The 16,883-nt window shown below is 43.9% G+C and overlaps 1 protein-coding gene across 1 annotated transcript in view; it reads left to right on the top strand.

Moving 5' to 3' along the window:
• RNF150 (ring finger protein 150) overlaps positions 1 to 16,883 on the top strand; it is a 108,435-nt gene that overhangs the window by 79,437 nt on the left and 12,115 nt on the right. The window contains exon 6 of the mRNA XM_030946913.1: positions 4,054 to 4,264. Coding sequence (XP_030802773.1) covers positions 4,054 to 4,264 — 211 coding nt within the window. The remainder of the gene's footprint in view (positions 1 to 4,053; positions 4,265 to 16,883) is intronic.

The raw sequence follows: 16,883 nt of genomic DNA on the forward strand, positions 1-16,883 counted from the left end.
GTTTGAGGCTGGGCACAGCTAGTGGAACACAAAACATGTCCAGAGGCCATGTGTAGAAGCTTTGGTTTACATGGCTGGATTTCACTGCCTGTGAACAGCTCTGTAGTGGCAGGTGTAGAAGTACCTAATTGCCAGGAATAATTGAAGCACCATTACATTTCCTCAGCCACTGTTTCCCATCTCATAGCTCCCTTTCCTCTGTTGTACAGTGCAGCAGAAGGGGGATCTATCCTGCCTCCTCACTGAGAGCTTTCTGCATGGAGCTTCTTTGGAAATAATTGTACTGAGCACAGAATTAAAGATGCTGCTGTAACTTACATGAACAACTGGTTCAAATTAAGATTTCCAAATCAGCTTTAGTGTCTGTCTGTCTTAACACTAAAAATAAAGCACTTGGATGTTAATGTTCCACTAGCAAAGTTTTTTTTTTAGGGGATTTTATTCCATTTTTTAGGGGATTTTATTCTGTAAAAGTTTCCTGTAGGTGTTCTAAGACAGCAAGCTGAAAACAGCCCTCTTCATCTCCTGGAGGAAGCATGTTGGTGTGCATGGGTCATTGGATATGTACATGAGGGGAGAGTCTTACCCCTGCAAGTGACCTGCAGCAGGAGCTGCTGTCCCTGGGAAATTGGAGCAGATGGTGTGGCAGCCTTTGTGTCAGAGTTCCTCCTTCCTTTCCACAGCAAAGGAAGCGGAGGTATAAGAGCATCTGGTAGCTTGAGGGTTAAAAATCCCTATACTGCTATCAGTTGCTCCTCTTCCCCTCTTTTTTCTACCTTCTCTTTCTGAAATACACCTCAACTGCTGTTTGTTCCTTTCCTACCTTATGCTCTCTGCTGCTTCTCCTTTGCATAACCCCTCCTGCCCAGCCTGTGTCCTTCTGAGCTCCTGCTCAGCTCCCAGGACCTGTTTTCCACCTGCACAGATTTCATGTTGTCCTCCCCCTTCTCCCTGCCCAGCACCAGCTGAGGACAGCCCAGGGTGGATGTCATTCCTGAGGTGAGCTTTCTGGTGCTCCCATGAGACAAAAAAGCCACCAGCACACGTGAACTGGTGTTTTTAGAGACTCCTCACTTAGCCAGATGTCCCTAGGCTGCTTTGGGAAAAGATGTTGCCCTCAAAGAACCTGTAAAGTTCTAGGGCTTCTCAGTGAAAGGTGGCAAACACTTCTGTAGAATGGATAAAGCAAAATGTCATTCCCTAACCGCATTCTTGAGTCTTGCTGAGCCCTCTTAGCTGAAATTTCCACACACAAAAGAAGAAAAAAGACTTAGGCAGGCGTCAGTCTCTGATGGGAGACTTGGGTGCAAATTTGCCAAAGCCCTTTTGCAGGCTTTTACAATGGGATGAATGAGGAAATCTTACCCTAGACAGGCTGTGGGGTTTTTTCCTGCCAGCTGCATGTTTGTCCTATGGTTGTTATTAAAGACCTGGCTTGCATGTCCGTGGATATATTGTACTTCATTTGGCAGGAAGACTTTGGATTTTCCAGGAAAGGATTGGTTAAACCCCAACTATGTAAATGTTTCAATTCAATTCACAACTAAACTCTGCATTTACTTTGCAATAGAGACTTCAAATGTGATCTGCCCCAAGCTCAGATTCCCCAGGCAGCTGTGGGGCACCAAGACTCCTGCACTCATTTTCACCGTCCCTGAGCACCCCAGCACCTCCACTTTTCTCTGTGGCCCTCTGCAGCTCCAGAAGATTATTAACCGTCTACCAGCAAATGGTTGGCCTGACCTCGTCCATTCTTGGCTGGCAAACCCAGCTCAGAGTACACCTGCAGTATTTGAAAAGGATTACCAGTGAAAGTGGCTTTCAGGGACCTGCCTTGCTATTGGGACAGGCATATCACATTAAATAGTTTCCCTCTGCTTCTCCCTCTGTCCTGCAAACATCTGCTGGATATGCAGCCAGCTGCACCCTTGGCAGCAGATTGTATGCCTTAAAGCTATTCACTAAGAGCCTTAGCCAAGCCCTCTGAAGTCAATACAAAGCTTTCCCTTGACTTCAGTGGAATTGTGCTCTCAAAGCACTTACACGCGGGGCACAATGTGAAACCAATGTAATTAAACTTAGCAACTGTATCTGGGTCACTCTGGCAGCCAAAGCCATAATGGTTTGGGGGTTTTTTTTCAGATCAGAATTTAATATAAATAGTTTTATAGCATGCTGCTTAGTTTTGGGCATTTTTTCAATTAAAATGATTCAGGAGTAAAGAGATTAATTATCTCAAGCAATATTATTTTTGTATCTTTAATGTTTGGTTTGACTTTCAGTTATAATCCCCTCTTTAAAAGTTTTAAAAGTTTGGGATAAAACCCCATTCTAGGAATAAATGGAATCAGAGCAAAGGACAGACAGCTGATCACCTGAAAAATGGAAATATTTTTTCCTATAGGAGAAAGGAAAATAGGCCTTTTGTTTTTAATATACACTGCCATCAAAGGTAAATTAAATTAAAAATGAAATGCTGAAAACATTGTTTTATGACAGCTAAGAGAGAGGGAAAGAGTAATAGATCTAAGGGATAGTTTTGGGTCCCTGTCCTACATGTAAGTGATTGTACTTCACTTGGAAAAGTACAGATTCACTGACTTTCTTTAACACCTGGTATAGTTGAATGTGCCTTTTTTATCCCAAACCTGAGGCATTCTTGCTGCTTGTGGATAACACTGGAGCCAGACAACAACAATTCTAGTTTTCATTCCAAACTTCAGTTTGTGGATACAAGACTGCTTAAATTGCCTGCCTTTTTCATTAGGAACACTTGTGAAAAAAATACTGAAGAGGTGACAACAATAAAACAGGGAATGTGTGGGAAAAGAGAAAACATGCTAAGTTCCCAATTCTTGGGGGAAAAGAAAAGTAAACATATGGTAACCTACTGTACTTGAATTCAAGGGGGTTTCTCTTGGGCTTAAAGTTAAATCTCTCTTTAAGCCTTTGCTGTATCATATTTTGCTTAGTTTCTTGGTGCCTGCTGTTGGAGATAAGCAGATAGTGATATTTTCCAAAGTGCCTTGGCATATGTGAGACAACTAAGCATAGGAAAAAACCAGATCCACCAAACAGAGTACACCTGCTCTGACATTGGCCATTTGAATGTTGGGTTTCCAGTCTAGCAGCTTAAGCCCTGTCTCTGCTTAGTGCTGGGCAGAGGGAGGGCAGAGGGAGCAGTTCATGCCTAGGGTTAGGGGATGAAACACACAGCAAAAATGTCTCAAACCCCTGAAGTTAGAGGAAACCTAAGTGACTGATCCAGACTAGCTGTCTGCTGCCTGGAGAATAAAGATAAATGGGAACAACTTAAATTAACATTTCCTAACTTAACGAGGCGTCTGCAAATTGCAGCTCTTGCAGTCTTGCTATGTCCCTCTGTCGCTGGTCTTGCTTCACATAGCAAGAAAGGCTGTGCATCAAAAAATGCTCTTCCGTTTCCCATTCTTGTCTGCTTGTTTCTTTTCTCATAACTGTGTTTTGTAGGAAATGTAGTATTAGCAAAGATGATGTTTTGATGTTTAGAAACTTGTCTTACAAACAGTTTTAGCTTCCAGTTTTGCACCCCACACATAGATGCATCCACGGGCTGTTCTTATTGAATTCTTATTCCTGTAAGCTCAGATACTGGCTCTGTAAAATGAATATTAAAACATTAGAAATATAATTGTTCCCCTTCAGCTCCTGTTTCTGTTTACATTTGAGATTTAACTCAGCAATCTGCCTATGTTGAGCAGATCATACCAATAAGTGAGTTTCTTTTTTAATGTGCACATTCCCAAACCCTTTTAAAAGTATAAGCAAGAATGTTTAGCAATTGTAGGTGACACAGTTTAATACTCAATATCCCCATGGCATACTTTGGGTCTCTCTTCCAACAGATTGTATTACGTTTTAAGTACATGCAGACAAACTCTGTGTGTTTATTCATTGCATGTTGTCATTTTCAATACTGTAATAAAGCCAAAACATCTGAAGAAGAGGTAAGAAGTAAATTGAATCTTTTTTATCAGGTAGGAGCTCGATTTTCTCCTTTTTCTCGCCAATTAGCCAAACGCAGATTGCATGGATGACATACCTCCAGACTTGGAAGCATCCATAGGAGGAGCCCCGACCAACCAGATCACGGGGGCCAGCGACACCACGGTGAACGAGAGCTCGGTGGCGCTGGACGCGCCGGCCCGCGGCGCGGGCGCGCTGCAGGTGCTGCAGGATGGGGACTCCTTCCCCCAGGCCGGCGAGGGCAACTTCACCACAAGCAGTAAGTGCCAAATTCCGGCAGGGTCTGCACTGAAATAAGTGTCTAGGAGCCCCCACCACAAACCCATGTCTAGTGAGCAGCCTTTGAGGGCTTTTCATGGCAGCAATGGCCTTGTTTTAAGCCCAGCAGGAATGTACAGGGTAAGTAAATTAAATTATCACATGTTCTGCTGTACTGGACTGATGGTCAGAGTTGCTGCGCTTGAAAGCCTGAGTGCAATTAAACAACGCTGGTGATTTGTACAAAAACAAAAGGAGAATTTTACGTGTTTTCAGCGTCTTTGGTATTCACTTGTGTGAGGTGTGTAAGCGGTACCATTTGAACAAGTAATTCTCAAAATGTTTGCATGTCTCTCTGTTCCTAAAAATTATGTTCTCTCTTGAAAATCTGCTTCTGACAGTTTAAAAGAAATGTTGTCAGCTATTTTGAATGAGGACTGTGCTAGTCTAAAATTCTCATTTTTAGGCAAAATAGCAGATCAGTAGAAAATACCTATCTATTTGATACCAGTTGGTGTATTGACAAGACTATTGTAGAAAATCATCTGATATACTTGAAGGGAGGTAGAAGAATGTGGTAAAATACAGTTTTGCATATAGAGTTTGTGTAAGTTCTGGAAAAAATATACATTTTCAATGGTTTCTGTGTACTGCTATGGGCCTGGGCATGAAAAAGAAGGTAAGTAATAATATTATGTGAAAAGGTAGGAGACACAAGATGGCACTAGGCTGAAATGATTTTACATTAATCTTCTTACTCTGTGGAGAGACTGGATAATCCCATTTTCTCTCATGTTGTCATGCCAGTGTCATGGAAGTGAAAATAACTTCTGGAAAGACTGGACTTGTGACCTTACATACTGGTGACCCAGATTTTTACATTCTCTTTTGTGGATTTCAGGTTTCAGATTTGGTCCTTTTATGGTCTAAGTTCTGGATTCAGCAAGGGGTGAGCAGCAAGGTTTTAATCCCAGCCATCTTCCATGGCCAGCTGCCCTCTGGGGGCATTCAGTTTTCTCAAGTCTCCTTGAGTGCTGGCAAGAGCTGTTCAGAACAAGATGGGATTTTGTTCCTTCCAATAATTGTTTTGAAATGCATTTAAGGCTGATCTTAAAAACAAAGGAAAGATGGCATCACATTGTAATAAAGACTGGGCTAAATGCTGGTCTCTGCTCTGCCCTTCAGCACTGCAGAAGCAAGTAGATGCTCTCATGGATAATGGTCCCTGCCCCACAGTTCTCTGCAAGATCCACACTGTTAAGGCTGAAGGAGGGCTGTGGGGTGCCCCTTGCACACACAGCTGCCTGACACATGCTGGGGAAAGCCAGCAGCCTGGCCCCAAGCCCAGCATGAGGAGCAGGCTGTGCTTTTCATCCCAGCATCTCGTCAGGCTGAGGAGCAGCTCTTCTGGTTTCTCAGCAGGGGGAACAATGCTGCTGAGGCTGCCAGTGAGCACAAGAGCTCAGTAACTCTCCAGGCACTCTCTTCCCTCCACATTTGTTTCAAGAGATTGCAGAAGGACCAAACACATTTTTAATTCATTTTCCAAGCTGCCAGCTGAGTTAAGTAACTGGGTGAAAAGCTTTCTCAGAGCCAGCAGTGAGGCTACAAAAATGCTTGATTTTGCCTTGGTGCCCTTTGTTTTCCACCTCACCCTCCATTTTCCCCTTACCTTTGACAATATTGGACAATAGACCTGAAGACTGTGCAATCCTTAGGGCTGGCAGCAGAGCCCACGGACAAGGACCTTGCACCAGGACCAGGCACACAGACAGCAAACTACAGAGCATCAGGAGATCATCGTCACCTGAAGAGACTGGCCAGGCCCAGGGAAGGACTGTGAAAAGAGGTTTTTTCCTGGTTATGTGAGAGAGAGCAAGAGGATAGAACAAGGAGGGAAAACTGGAAAGGGGCCCAAGCTCTGTAAAGTTTGTAAACCTCACACTGTCAGAGGTGTGGGTGGGGAAGCAGGCCTTTCCAGTGGCTTGGAGAGGAAGGAAGGCCTGAGGAAAGCTCAAAGCACCTTGGGACCTTCCAAGAGCAAATGTATGCCTGCCTATCCTGTGGTTGTCACACAGCCACTCAGGGAGATCTGGTGTAGTGCTTAGTTAGCTGCTGCCATTCATTCAGCATTGGCGTGTAGACATGAATCTTCATCTGAATATTTCATCTAAAGGGCAGTGCAGTGCTTGAATATTTGTCAGTGATGGGTGTGCAAGTTTCCCTGCTGTCATCACCACATCCAGCGTGGTGCATTTTGCTGTAGCTCCCAGGAAAGTCACTTAGTCTCTTTTTGCAGCAGAGCTGCAGCAAAGAACAGGTCTTTGGTTAGGGGGGCTGAATTCCAGCAGTTATGGGAATTTGGCTCTCTACTTGCCTCATGTGAATTGGGAGGGTTCAGGCAGTTTAAAAGGTAGAACCTGGCACTGTAGGCAACCTGAACTCTTAAGGCAGTGCAAGGGGAACATCCAGGACCTCATGTATAGTTGTGGTATGAATCCAAATGCTAACTAAATCAGAGGGCAGCTGTAGGCTAAATAACTGGGTCATAGCTGTCAGAGTAGATGGGACTTTATAGGCATTATGTCTGCTTGTTGTATCTCTTATATTCAGAATGCTCAGCTGCACAAGCACAGGGCTTGCTGAGCGTGCCCTTGCTGTGAACTGGCCTGCCTGGGAATTGGTAAGTGATGACACTGATTGCTCCAGGAGTCTTTGCTGAAGCTGCTGGGTTCTGGCCTCTCTATATAGCATTGCTGATGCCAGCCTTCTCCAAGGCTGAATCTGCACTTCAGGTTTTCCCCCCTTGCTCTTGAATCGGTGCAGACTCCAAGACTCCCGTGCAGCCTTGACGTGGCCTCCTGCACCCAGCACCACAAGTCCTTGCATCGTCCCTTGTTCCTCACAAAAGTTCAGTGGTCCAGGAGGTAAAGGACTTGCCATCTTCTTTCCACCCACTTCTGCAACACTTTTCACTTCATTGTTGTTGCATTCTTCTTTGTCTGTTGATTAATCATTCTGGTATTGTTGTCTTGGTTTGGGTTTAATTTCCCTTCCTGTGTTTCCAGGGATTATTCAGAACCAGAAGACCTCCCACAGTGTGTCTGGAGGGAGGGTATTCCCAGAATACTGTTCACATGGGGTAAAATTCTGTCTCCGTGGTGGCAAAGCTCCTGCCTACTTCAGTGGGGCCCGATTTATAATTTCTGGAACTCAGCCAGTGCTTTTCTTCTTTCTTCTGTGCATGTGCTCAGCAGACACCCTGCCTTCTCTCTCTCCCTTTGGCTCCCCATGCTCCTGGTACCTGTGGGACCCTCGGAAATGTAGTGTACTGTGAACATCTGGCCAGGACTAAGCCCTAGGGCTCCTTGCTAAACCAAGAATCTCCTGTTTAGTGGCACTGAGCACTTCAAAGTGGACCAGCAGTTTCTCTCAGCTGCCTTTTAGCAAGATCCAAGCCTTCATCAAGTCTCCTGGGCATATCCACAGCCCAAAGTCCCTTCAGTATTTAGTCTTAGTGACTGTTTGCCCTCTGTGGTGGGATATTGTGTAGGATCCTGGGATAGCACGTTGTAATTTCTGTAACAGGTTGCTGAAAAGGTATTGATGGAAAAAAACGAAAACCTGGACTTTTGGAAAATAAAGAGGGGGGAGAGTAGATGGGGGAAATAGTGTGAAATACGTAAGAGTTCATCTCAGCTGAGTCTACTGCTCTGACTTTTTCAGCTCTCCAGAGCATATGACAGATGACAACCTAAGGATCTTTTTCTACAATCATGCATCATAGCAATCTGTGGTGCCTAACTTTTAGTCGTGAGTTATGCAAAATGCTAACATTTTTGGAAATCTCAGTGCACGTGGAATTTCCTGCTCTACATATGATATCAGTGTGAGCTGGACTCGGCTAAGATCTGAGCTTGAAGGAGCTCTGAGCTACACCAGCTTCAGAGGGTGGATCTAGGATTTGAGGAGACCATTGCAATATTCTTTGGGTCAGGCTTAGCTGGGATGGAATGATATGGTTAAAAAAGGTCATTTTCTGGGAAAGCAGCCTCTAGATATTCTAAAGGTATGGTGACACTGGCAGGTGAAAAGTAGTTATTAGATTTTATTCTTTTATGGCATCCATGGTCATTTATCTCCCTCAAGCACTTACTAATTTCTGCAGTAAATAATGTGCACTGTCTTTGCCAGTAAAGCAAAAATACTTCCCGTTTTTCAATTTGGACAAGCTTTTATATTCCATCCAGCAGGACATCTCATCCCACCGCACAGGGCCTCAGAAATCCCACTAGTACCATCTCTGTAGTTGGAGGGAGATCCCCAAATAATTCTACTGCACACATGAGCAGGATTTTTAGTGTGCAAAACCACAAACTTTCCTCCAAGGTGTCGTATCACCTGCAAGGTCCCCAGAGTTTGGCACACTGTACAACAGTGTGGGCAGACTAGACAATATCAGTAGTTCCTTTTCTGCCTCTCATTTTGTTCTTTCCATAAAGCCCTGCCAACGTACAGCTCATCATGATTGTTAGGACCCTTTCAAATCTCTCTGATAGCTCTTCATTAAATCTATTATTATAACTTTTAGGTAATTATTTTGATCTCTGTATGTCTAAAATAGAATAGTCAGCCTTTGGAAGTGGATGAAAGTGCATGATAAAATCTGATCCACTGTTGTCTTGTAACCACTTGGCTGTTCCTCCTTGCTATGAACAGTGGGGTTTTTATAGGTGGAATGTAAAGGGGGAGGAAAAGGTGGAAAATTCCCCTAATGCAGCAAGTTATTAACACCTGCATGAGCAAGTTCTAATGCTGTCCCAGAGAGAGAATACTGATGGGACCTAGTTAAAGACTGAGCCACACGTGGGTCCCACGTGTGACGTAAGTCCTGTGGGCTCTGCTGAAATCTTGTGGGGATATTGCACTAAGTAATTGTCGTGGACCAAAACTTCCAATGAGCTGAGTTCCTCGATTGTTTTGGGACCAGCACTGATGCCAACATAGCACTGGTGGTTTGAAAGAGGCACCAAGTGAAACATGGCTGGCGCTAAAAATGTGCTCTGATTATCACATACACTGCAAGGCTCCTGCCAGACCCTGAAGGGACAGGGGAGTTTTTCTGTTATAAAACTGCCCCTTCTTTCCTTATGTTGAGGAGTGAAATACAAAGTGTTTCTGCATAGAAAATTGCAAAAAGGGATGTACAAAACTGCTGTGAATCAAGGAGGAAATTTAAATTCTCATTTATTTTTTTGTTTTCTGTTTCACATCTTCTGTGTCCATTGACACTGTGTACAGAGTAAGGATGAAGACATCAGATCACTAAGGTCCCTTTTCCCCACGGAGCTGTGGTATGGTTCAGTCACAGGGCATGGTAAGCACTCACAGCAGTCTGGACTAACCTAGGGTCCCAAAAAGGCTGCAGATGCCATGAAGATTGCTTAATATTTGAGTCTAGGAAGAGATATAGAAGCAAGTGCTCACTTTCAGTAGTGAAAGCTCCATTTTTTAAGTCTGCCTGTACATTTGAAGTCTGTGACAGTCCCTGGCTTGCCCCTGTCTGTCCCAAATGACCTTCCCTGCCTCCGTGTTGCTTTTATGTTCTGTAGCTGCCCTGGAAGCCTGGTCCAGAAGCCAACCAATTTCTCCCTGGTGGTGCTGTTTCATTTGGATCAGTTTTCTGATCCAGAGGTTGTTGTGCCAGTACAGTAGGGAGAAAGAAATGTGGAGCACAAGAGAAGAGAGGAACATAGAAGGCAGCTTTCACAGCAGCATTCCCAAAAGCAAGCACACTATCTCCATCACAACTGGACCCTACACAGCTGTCTATTTTGCTCAAAAATCATAATGAACAACTAGGCAAAGGAAGGATGAAGCTTCAAATCTCATTTGAATGCTCATATCTGAGTATATAAGCATTTTATTAATGTTCAGTGAATGCAAGAGACATAAGGGATTTATTGTCTATGACAATGAGACTAGGGAAGGAAAAGTGCTTCTGTACAGATTGTAGGAATTTTGTTTACTTGTTTTGGTAGCAGGGTGGCTGCATGGGTGGCTTCTGTCAGAAGCTGCTAGAGACTTCCTAGCTGTCTAGTGGAGCCAATAGCAGCTAGCCCCAGGATGTGGAGCAGCCTGTATTTTCAGGACTGCCCCCCGTGGAAGGGACCCATGCTGGTGCAGTTAGTGAAGAGCTGTGCCTGTGGAAAGGACTTCCACTGGAGAAGTTTGGAAGCCTGTCTGCTATGGGAGTGTCCCCATGCTGGAGCAGGGGAAGAGTATGAGGAGTCCCCCCCTGACAAGGAAGGAGCAGCAGAGGAAATGTGATGAACTGACTGCAGCCCCCGCTCCCCTGTGCTGCCAGGGGGAAACAGGCAGAGAATCTGGGAGTGAAGTCAAGCCCAGAAAGAAGGGAGGAAGGTGTTTTTGAGGGAAGGTGTTCTAAGATTGATTTCTCCTTACCTTACTCTGATTGGTTTGGTAATAAATTAGATTCATTATTTTTCCCCCAAGTCAAGTCCCTTGTGCGCCTGATGGTAATTGGTGAGCGATCTCTCCCTGTCCTCAGCTCAACCCTTGCCTTCTGTTGTGTTTTCTCTGCCCTGCCCAGATGAGGAGGAGGGAGATAGAGGACTTTGGTGGGCTCTTGGTGTGCAGTCAGGGGGCAGGCACCACACTGTGCTGGTGCAGAAGTGTGTCCTTAGGTGTTTCATCCCCACCTGCTCTGAATGTGCGTTGCATGTGTGCAGGGGAAAAGGGGACCTGAGGCCTGGCACCAGTGGTGACACAGCTTGTGTCTTTCTCTGCATTCCACTGTCTTGAGCAGGTGTCTGGACAAAGCACTGAACAAGAAAGCTTTCAAAGCAAAATTGACAATGTAGAGTAAAATACAAGTCTGAACTGCAGAGAGACCAGATGACTTCATACCAGCTAATCTCTTTGATTTATACTTGACAAAAAAGCCTTGCCTTGCAAGAGATGTTCGGTGTCTTGCGTACAATTGACTTGGTTATTTACACTTGTAAACGTCTGTGGAGTTGTTATTCTCATCCGTTTTTGTGGAAGAGCCTCCACTGAAATCATCAGGAAGTGCTGTTTAGGATACAATGTGCTACTCTGAGACTGAATCTTTTTCTTACCAATTCAGAAACAAAACCAAATGGGAGACACAAGGATCCAGCTTGGAACAGCACCTGAAAATAAGAAGTAAGAAGTGTGGCAGGGCAGTGGTTCTGCAGTAGGGCAGGCAGAGGAAGGGGAGGGTTCCCAGGTGCCTCTGGCTGCTGCTGGCATTGCAGATAGGCAAGGCAAAGGTGGTGCTCACCTCTGCTGTGCAGAGAGCCCTGCTGGGGCCAGGCTGTGCTGAATCAGCCCCTGCATACACAGATACGGGCCCGCTTCAGAAACCTCTCAGGTAAGAGCAGATCACAGCAAGCAAACAGCCCTTGTAAGTTTAGTGAGGGGGAAAGGACAATGAAAAGGCAGCTGTGCCTCTTGGAGGGTGGAAACAAGAGGCTGAGGTGCAGAAGGTACTCCAAAAGTCATTCCTGCAGCAGTCACTCTCCATTCTGCTTGCGTGTGTTTTGTTCTGGCCGCATTGCTTCATGAGTGCCTGTTTGCCTTAGTGCTCCCCAGGGAAGGTAACTGAAATGAAAGAAGTCAGGCAAGAGCTCTGCTGATCAAATGTTTCCAGGCATTGGTGCTTAATGTTTTTCACCTTTTCCATCCAGGCTGTGAGCCTGTGAACATGCAAGAGAGTCCTTTGCTCAAGGAAGCTGACTGGTTTCTCATAAGAATTTAAAGGATGATGTGCATGCTTACATCTGAAGTTCTTGTCTTGTAACCAGCAATTCTGATTTCTCAAAAAAAAAAAAGAAGAGATCAAGTGAAAGGGAGGGGGAAGTGTGCATGTAACTATGTGATGGTTTTTTGTATGGCAGAAAAACAGCCTTGCAGGAGATGTTTGGCCTGCAAGAAGCATCCAGAACTGCTGTGGTCTAAATTTTCTCCAGTCTCCTGTAGGGGCAACAGCTCAAACTTTCACATACAGTCTCTAACACTCCACGATTTCAGCCTAAAAAAAAAAAAAAAAAAGTCAGTCCTACTCATTTTTGAAATTAGGGTGCCTCAGGGATCCTCCAGGGTTGCAACAGTAACCAAGCCACTTCACCTAGAAGTGAGAGTTCTCATTAAATTCTCAGTACCTGGACATTCTGTTGCTCTAGATGTGGGCAATTCTAAGTGAAGATACTGCCTGAAGCTGATGCTTTGACATAGGCCAGATGGAGAAACTGCCTTGTGAGTGTTTCTAGAAAATGGGAGTCACTGGAAGAGAAGAAGGTAACAGGTCAAGCCCAATATCCAAGAGGAAATATCCAACATGTTGGAGGATTTTCTCCTGCCTGAGAGCCTGGGAAAGGGAGGGGTGTATAAGCCCTCCCATTTAGGGATGCTGAAAATAGGACCCATGTGGATATATTCTTGCCCAGCTAAATGCCATCTTTGCCACTCCAATGGCAAGGCTGGAGGAAATACATCCTGGGGATAAATAAATATATCCTGGGGAATACACTCAGGCTGTACTCAGCACAGTGCACACTAGCAGCAGGGTTGCATTAATGAACATCCACCCAAACTGGCTTTTTATTGTCACTGCCTTTTGCAAGTGCCAATGCATTTGACTGTTCTTTTCATTGTAACTTGTGTTAACATATCTGAGGCACTCAGGGAGAGGCAAGAACATGGGCTCTGTTGGGTGGCAATAATTAAGCCATGAATTAATCTACACAACGTGCAAAACAGCTTACCTGGAGATCTCAGTGAGTGTTTGCTCTATTTTCCACTCTCGAGGTAGCATAGTGCTGTAAATCAAAGAAAAAAATGCTCCTGAAGGACAAGTGCACAGAAAATGCATAGAATAAGGGTGCCACTGGCAAAGTCAGAATATGAAAAGCACTTAGCTGAAATAGCTTTACTAAATTTATTAAATTGTCACATCTCCATGGGGGGGGTGGAAATCACACAAAGGGGGTTTAAAACCTGCCAGTTCCTTGCACAGTAATTAAATAACACAGTGTTATTATAAAAGTGTTGTCAGCTGCTAGGGTTTCTTTGGGAGACAGCCACCACACGTGGTGTGTCACGGATACTTGAGAAACCTGACCTCAGATTTTGCCCCCAGGTGCTCGGGATATTGAATTCAACTAAGGTGTTGCTAAACTTCATTACTTCCCTGTAATTGCATTTTGAAAATTGTCTTTCTGCACATGAATACCTGTCAGTCTGTAAGACCAAAATAGCCTTAAAGAAGGAAATTTTAGAAAAATGACCCTCTACCAACTTGTTCTGGGAGATGGAACATGCTTCCAGCTGTGGAGAAGCCTGCAGCCTAAGAGTGCACTTCCAAGGAAACAGTTTTGGAGGAAAGCTTTGGGAGAAAGGTTGTGGTTCTAGTTGTTCACCCTCCAAAGTTAAACTGCTATAAATGTCTATTCCACAGGGCAGAAACAATTACATGTGTTTGCAGTAGTTCCCTTTGTCTCTCTTTTATTCCTGATTGAATCCTTCAGTTTTTGGTTGATTGTGACTGACAGATACAAGACCACTTCCCTTGTAAAAACTTAAAATGTACTATAAGGTGGTACTCAGCTTCTAAAAGCCCTTTTTCCAGACTAGGTAAAAAATATACCAATATTTTAATCTTGTGTTTTCTAAAGGCTCCTGGGGTCTGACTTGTTCTGGAACTGCCTGGGAACCTCTTGGACATGACCACTTTTCAATGAGAGGAGTGAAAAGTGAAGAAACTTGGGCAAAAGGGGTTAAAACTGAACTTAATGCCACAGAGTTTTGACTCTAACTTTACAGTAGGGTAACAAAGGGAAATAATAATGAACAGTGCAAAGGCATTTACGTTTTTTGAAGTTACATGGTTGGTTTCTGGGTGGTTAGAGTGGTTTTGTTACTTTTATTTTTCTAGGGAGGTATCATTATATAGGGAAAAAACGCTTTCTTCTGCCTCCCCAAGGAGTGTTAATGCTCAGAACACAAAAGAAGGAGGAACAGGACTATATAATAACTTAAAAATTGAAACAGAGACAAAGGTTTTTCATGCCGAGAAACAGTGGTTTTAAGTTATTCTGTTTCAATTTGAGTTTCACATGTAGAATGTTAGGGAGGTCTTGATGCTAGTGATGGTAGCCAAGTGACCTAATGAACATATTTTCCAGTAAAATTCCAGCTGCAATTTGTTGAAACTTAAATTGACCTTTCCCATCCACTGCTCTAAGAAGAAACTCAGAAAATGGATGTCTTGGGTTTGGCCTTGTTGTGTTCCCATGAGCATTTCAGCAAGCATCCCTGATAAAAGCTGGGCTTTGGAGGGGATTTTCCCATGCCAGAAGTTGTTCAGTTGAAATTACACTGTGACTAGAAGCTTATTTGAAGGGAAATGCTAAATGCCCCTAGATTTATATGCCCTAAAACTGTTTCTGTGGATGTCCCTGCAGGATTTCATACCAAAGCTCCAAGGGCACTTTGCAGATGAGAAATCATCCTCAGATGCCCTTTGGCCGGCATTAGTGTCCTCTAGGTGAGATTGAGTTCCCTCTTCAATGCTGGTTTCACTCCTTATTGTCCTGGTTGCCCCTCTCTGGGTTTTGTCACACCCAGCATTTTGCAGTCCAGCAAATGGAACTCACTTTTTGGTCACGTTACCTGTGTGATCCATAAGCAAGGAAGCAAAAGGAGAAGGTAAATGAGGAGGGAGCATGTGTGCACTCTTGCTTTAGGCTGGAGGGACAAAACTCTTGGTTTCAGACCTCTCAGGTCAAGAAAAACTGTGCTGTGTTCTTTCTAATATGGGCTCATTTGGGACAGAAAGGAAGGCAGGCAGGAAGGAGACACGGGATCAGGAGGAGACTCACATTAAATTAATTTGAGCTCTTTAAATTGAAATTGTCCATTTGGTTTCAGTTGTGGTAAAGGCTGATTTTTTCTTTCTTCTTTACATGAATCTATTTTCATAAATTTTTTCAGACAATATTTGAGTGTAACAGGCCAGGCCTGGCACTTCAGATTTATTTTTAATGGGAAAAAAAATGTTGAGCTGTTGCAGGATTGTCAGAGGAATGTTCCAGTTAAAAGGAGATTGGCATCAACTGATTTAAATTTTCCAAAATTAACATACAGGATAAACAGCTGACCTCTTCCTTTATGAGAGCTTTTCTTGATTGTTGTTCTGTACTTATGTGTTCTCTGTGAGTGCACTCAATGTGCATTAATGTACTCAGACAACATTGTTAGAATTTTATTTGGTGCACTAGCCCTACCACAAGACACAAGTAACATTTTGGACATCTCTGTTCCAAACAAACCTCCTAGTCATACTTTAATCCTCAGCTCATGTGCTCATGATGGGGTTTATATGTGCTCATTTTTCTTTCCTGAGGAATGCTTTTGATTAGATAAAAAATATTGCTTAATCCTCTAAGTGAACAGTGAAAGCAACCTAAAGAAGATGCAAAGGATGTTAAAAAGGTTTACTTTTCCAAAAGGAAAGGTTTTGCTATCATCTCTTAGTTTAGAGTTTTTTTTATTATTTCTAAACTAATGAAAAGAGACATGTTTCTCATAAAAACAACAATATATGGACGAATTAAATTGGGCAGTTTTGCTTAACTTTTCAGGAAGTCCTGGTAGAGGTGTTCCTGATGGAAACCATGGGCTGTTTCAGGCTGCAGAAATCTACTTTACTTTTCCTGCCAGTACTCTGTCCCGTTTGTATGAGGCTTATAGACCCTATCAGCTGCCAGTGTCACTCCTACCTGCCAAGCCACAAATACCAGCAGCAGCCTGAGTCATTTGCCTGCTCTGCAAGCGCTGACCCACAGACCCCGTGGCGCACAAAGACCTTCCCAGCACACTGACTATCCAAATAGTGAGAAGTTACAAACTTGTAGGTGTGAACATTCACGTTTTGCTGTTGGGGGTCTTGATCAGATTTGCTTCTCAGTCAGAGAGCTGGCCACAGCTGTAGATACATTCCTGGTAGTGAAACTATTGACTAGGCTGCCGGGGAGATCAGATCTGGGATAAAGCTGTTCAAAAGCTGCATGATTACACTGGAATAGAAAATGTGTTGCAGGGTTTGATAGGCTTGTGATAGGCTTTTAAGGAAAGGAGAGTTAGCAGCTGAACTCATCTGTCACTGCAGGATGTTGAAAAAAAAATTAAATCTCTGTGGTTTGGTGTTGCATGAAGGGCTCTTTTGAAAACTGGGTATTATGGCTTTTAGCTGCCACTCATCTGCAGTTCTGCACTGGCACAAAGATGAATGAAGTGGCTGGGGAGCTGGTGCAGTGAATGATGTTAATTGCTAGCAAATGTGAAAGGGATTGTGTCACGCAGCCATGACAATTGTGGAGAGCAGCCTCAGCTGCCCAGGACATCCCTTCCAGAGCAGGTCTCCAACTGCTTCCACTTCAGGCACAGAGCAACACTCCCTGTGTCAAAGGTGCTGTGACACTGCACTGCTTTCTGCCCTTGTCTGCCCTTTTTCCTGCTGCTGTTCTAAAGCATCATCACATAAGGCTCCAGAGGAAAAAAAGTCTGAGAACAGT

This window comes from Camarhynchus parvulus, chromosome 4 (assembly GCF_901933205.1).
Source record: "Camarhynchus parvulus chromosome 4, STF_HiC, whole genome shotgun sequence".
Lineage (NCBI taxonomy): Eukaryota > Metazoa > Chordata > Aves > Passeriformes > Thraupidae > Camarhynchus > Camarhynchus parvulus.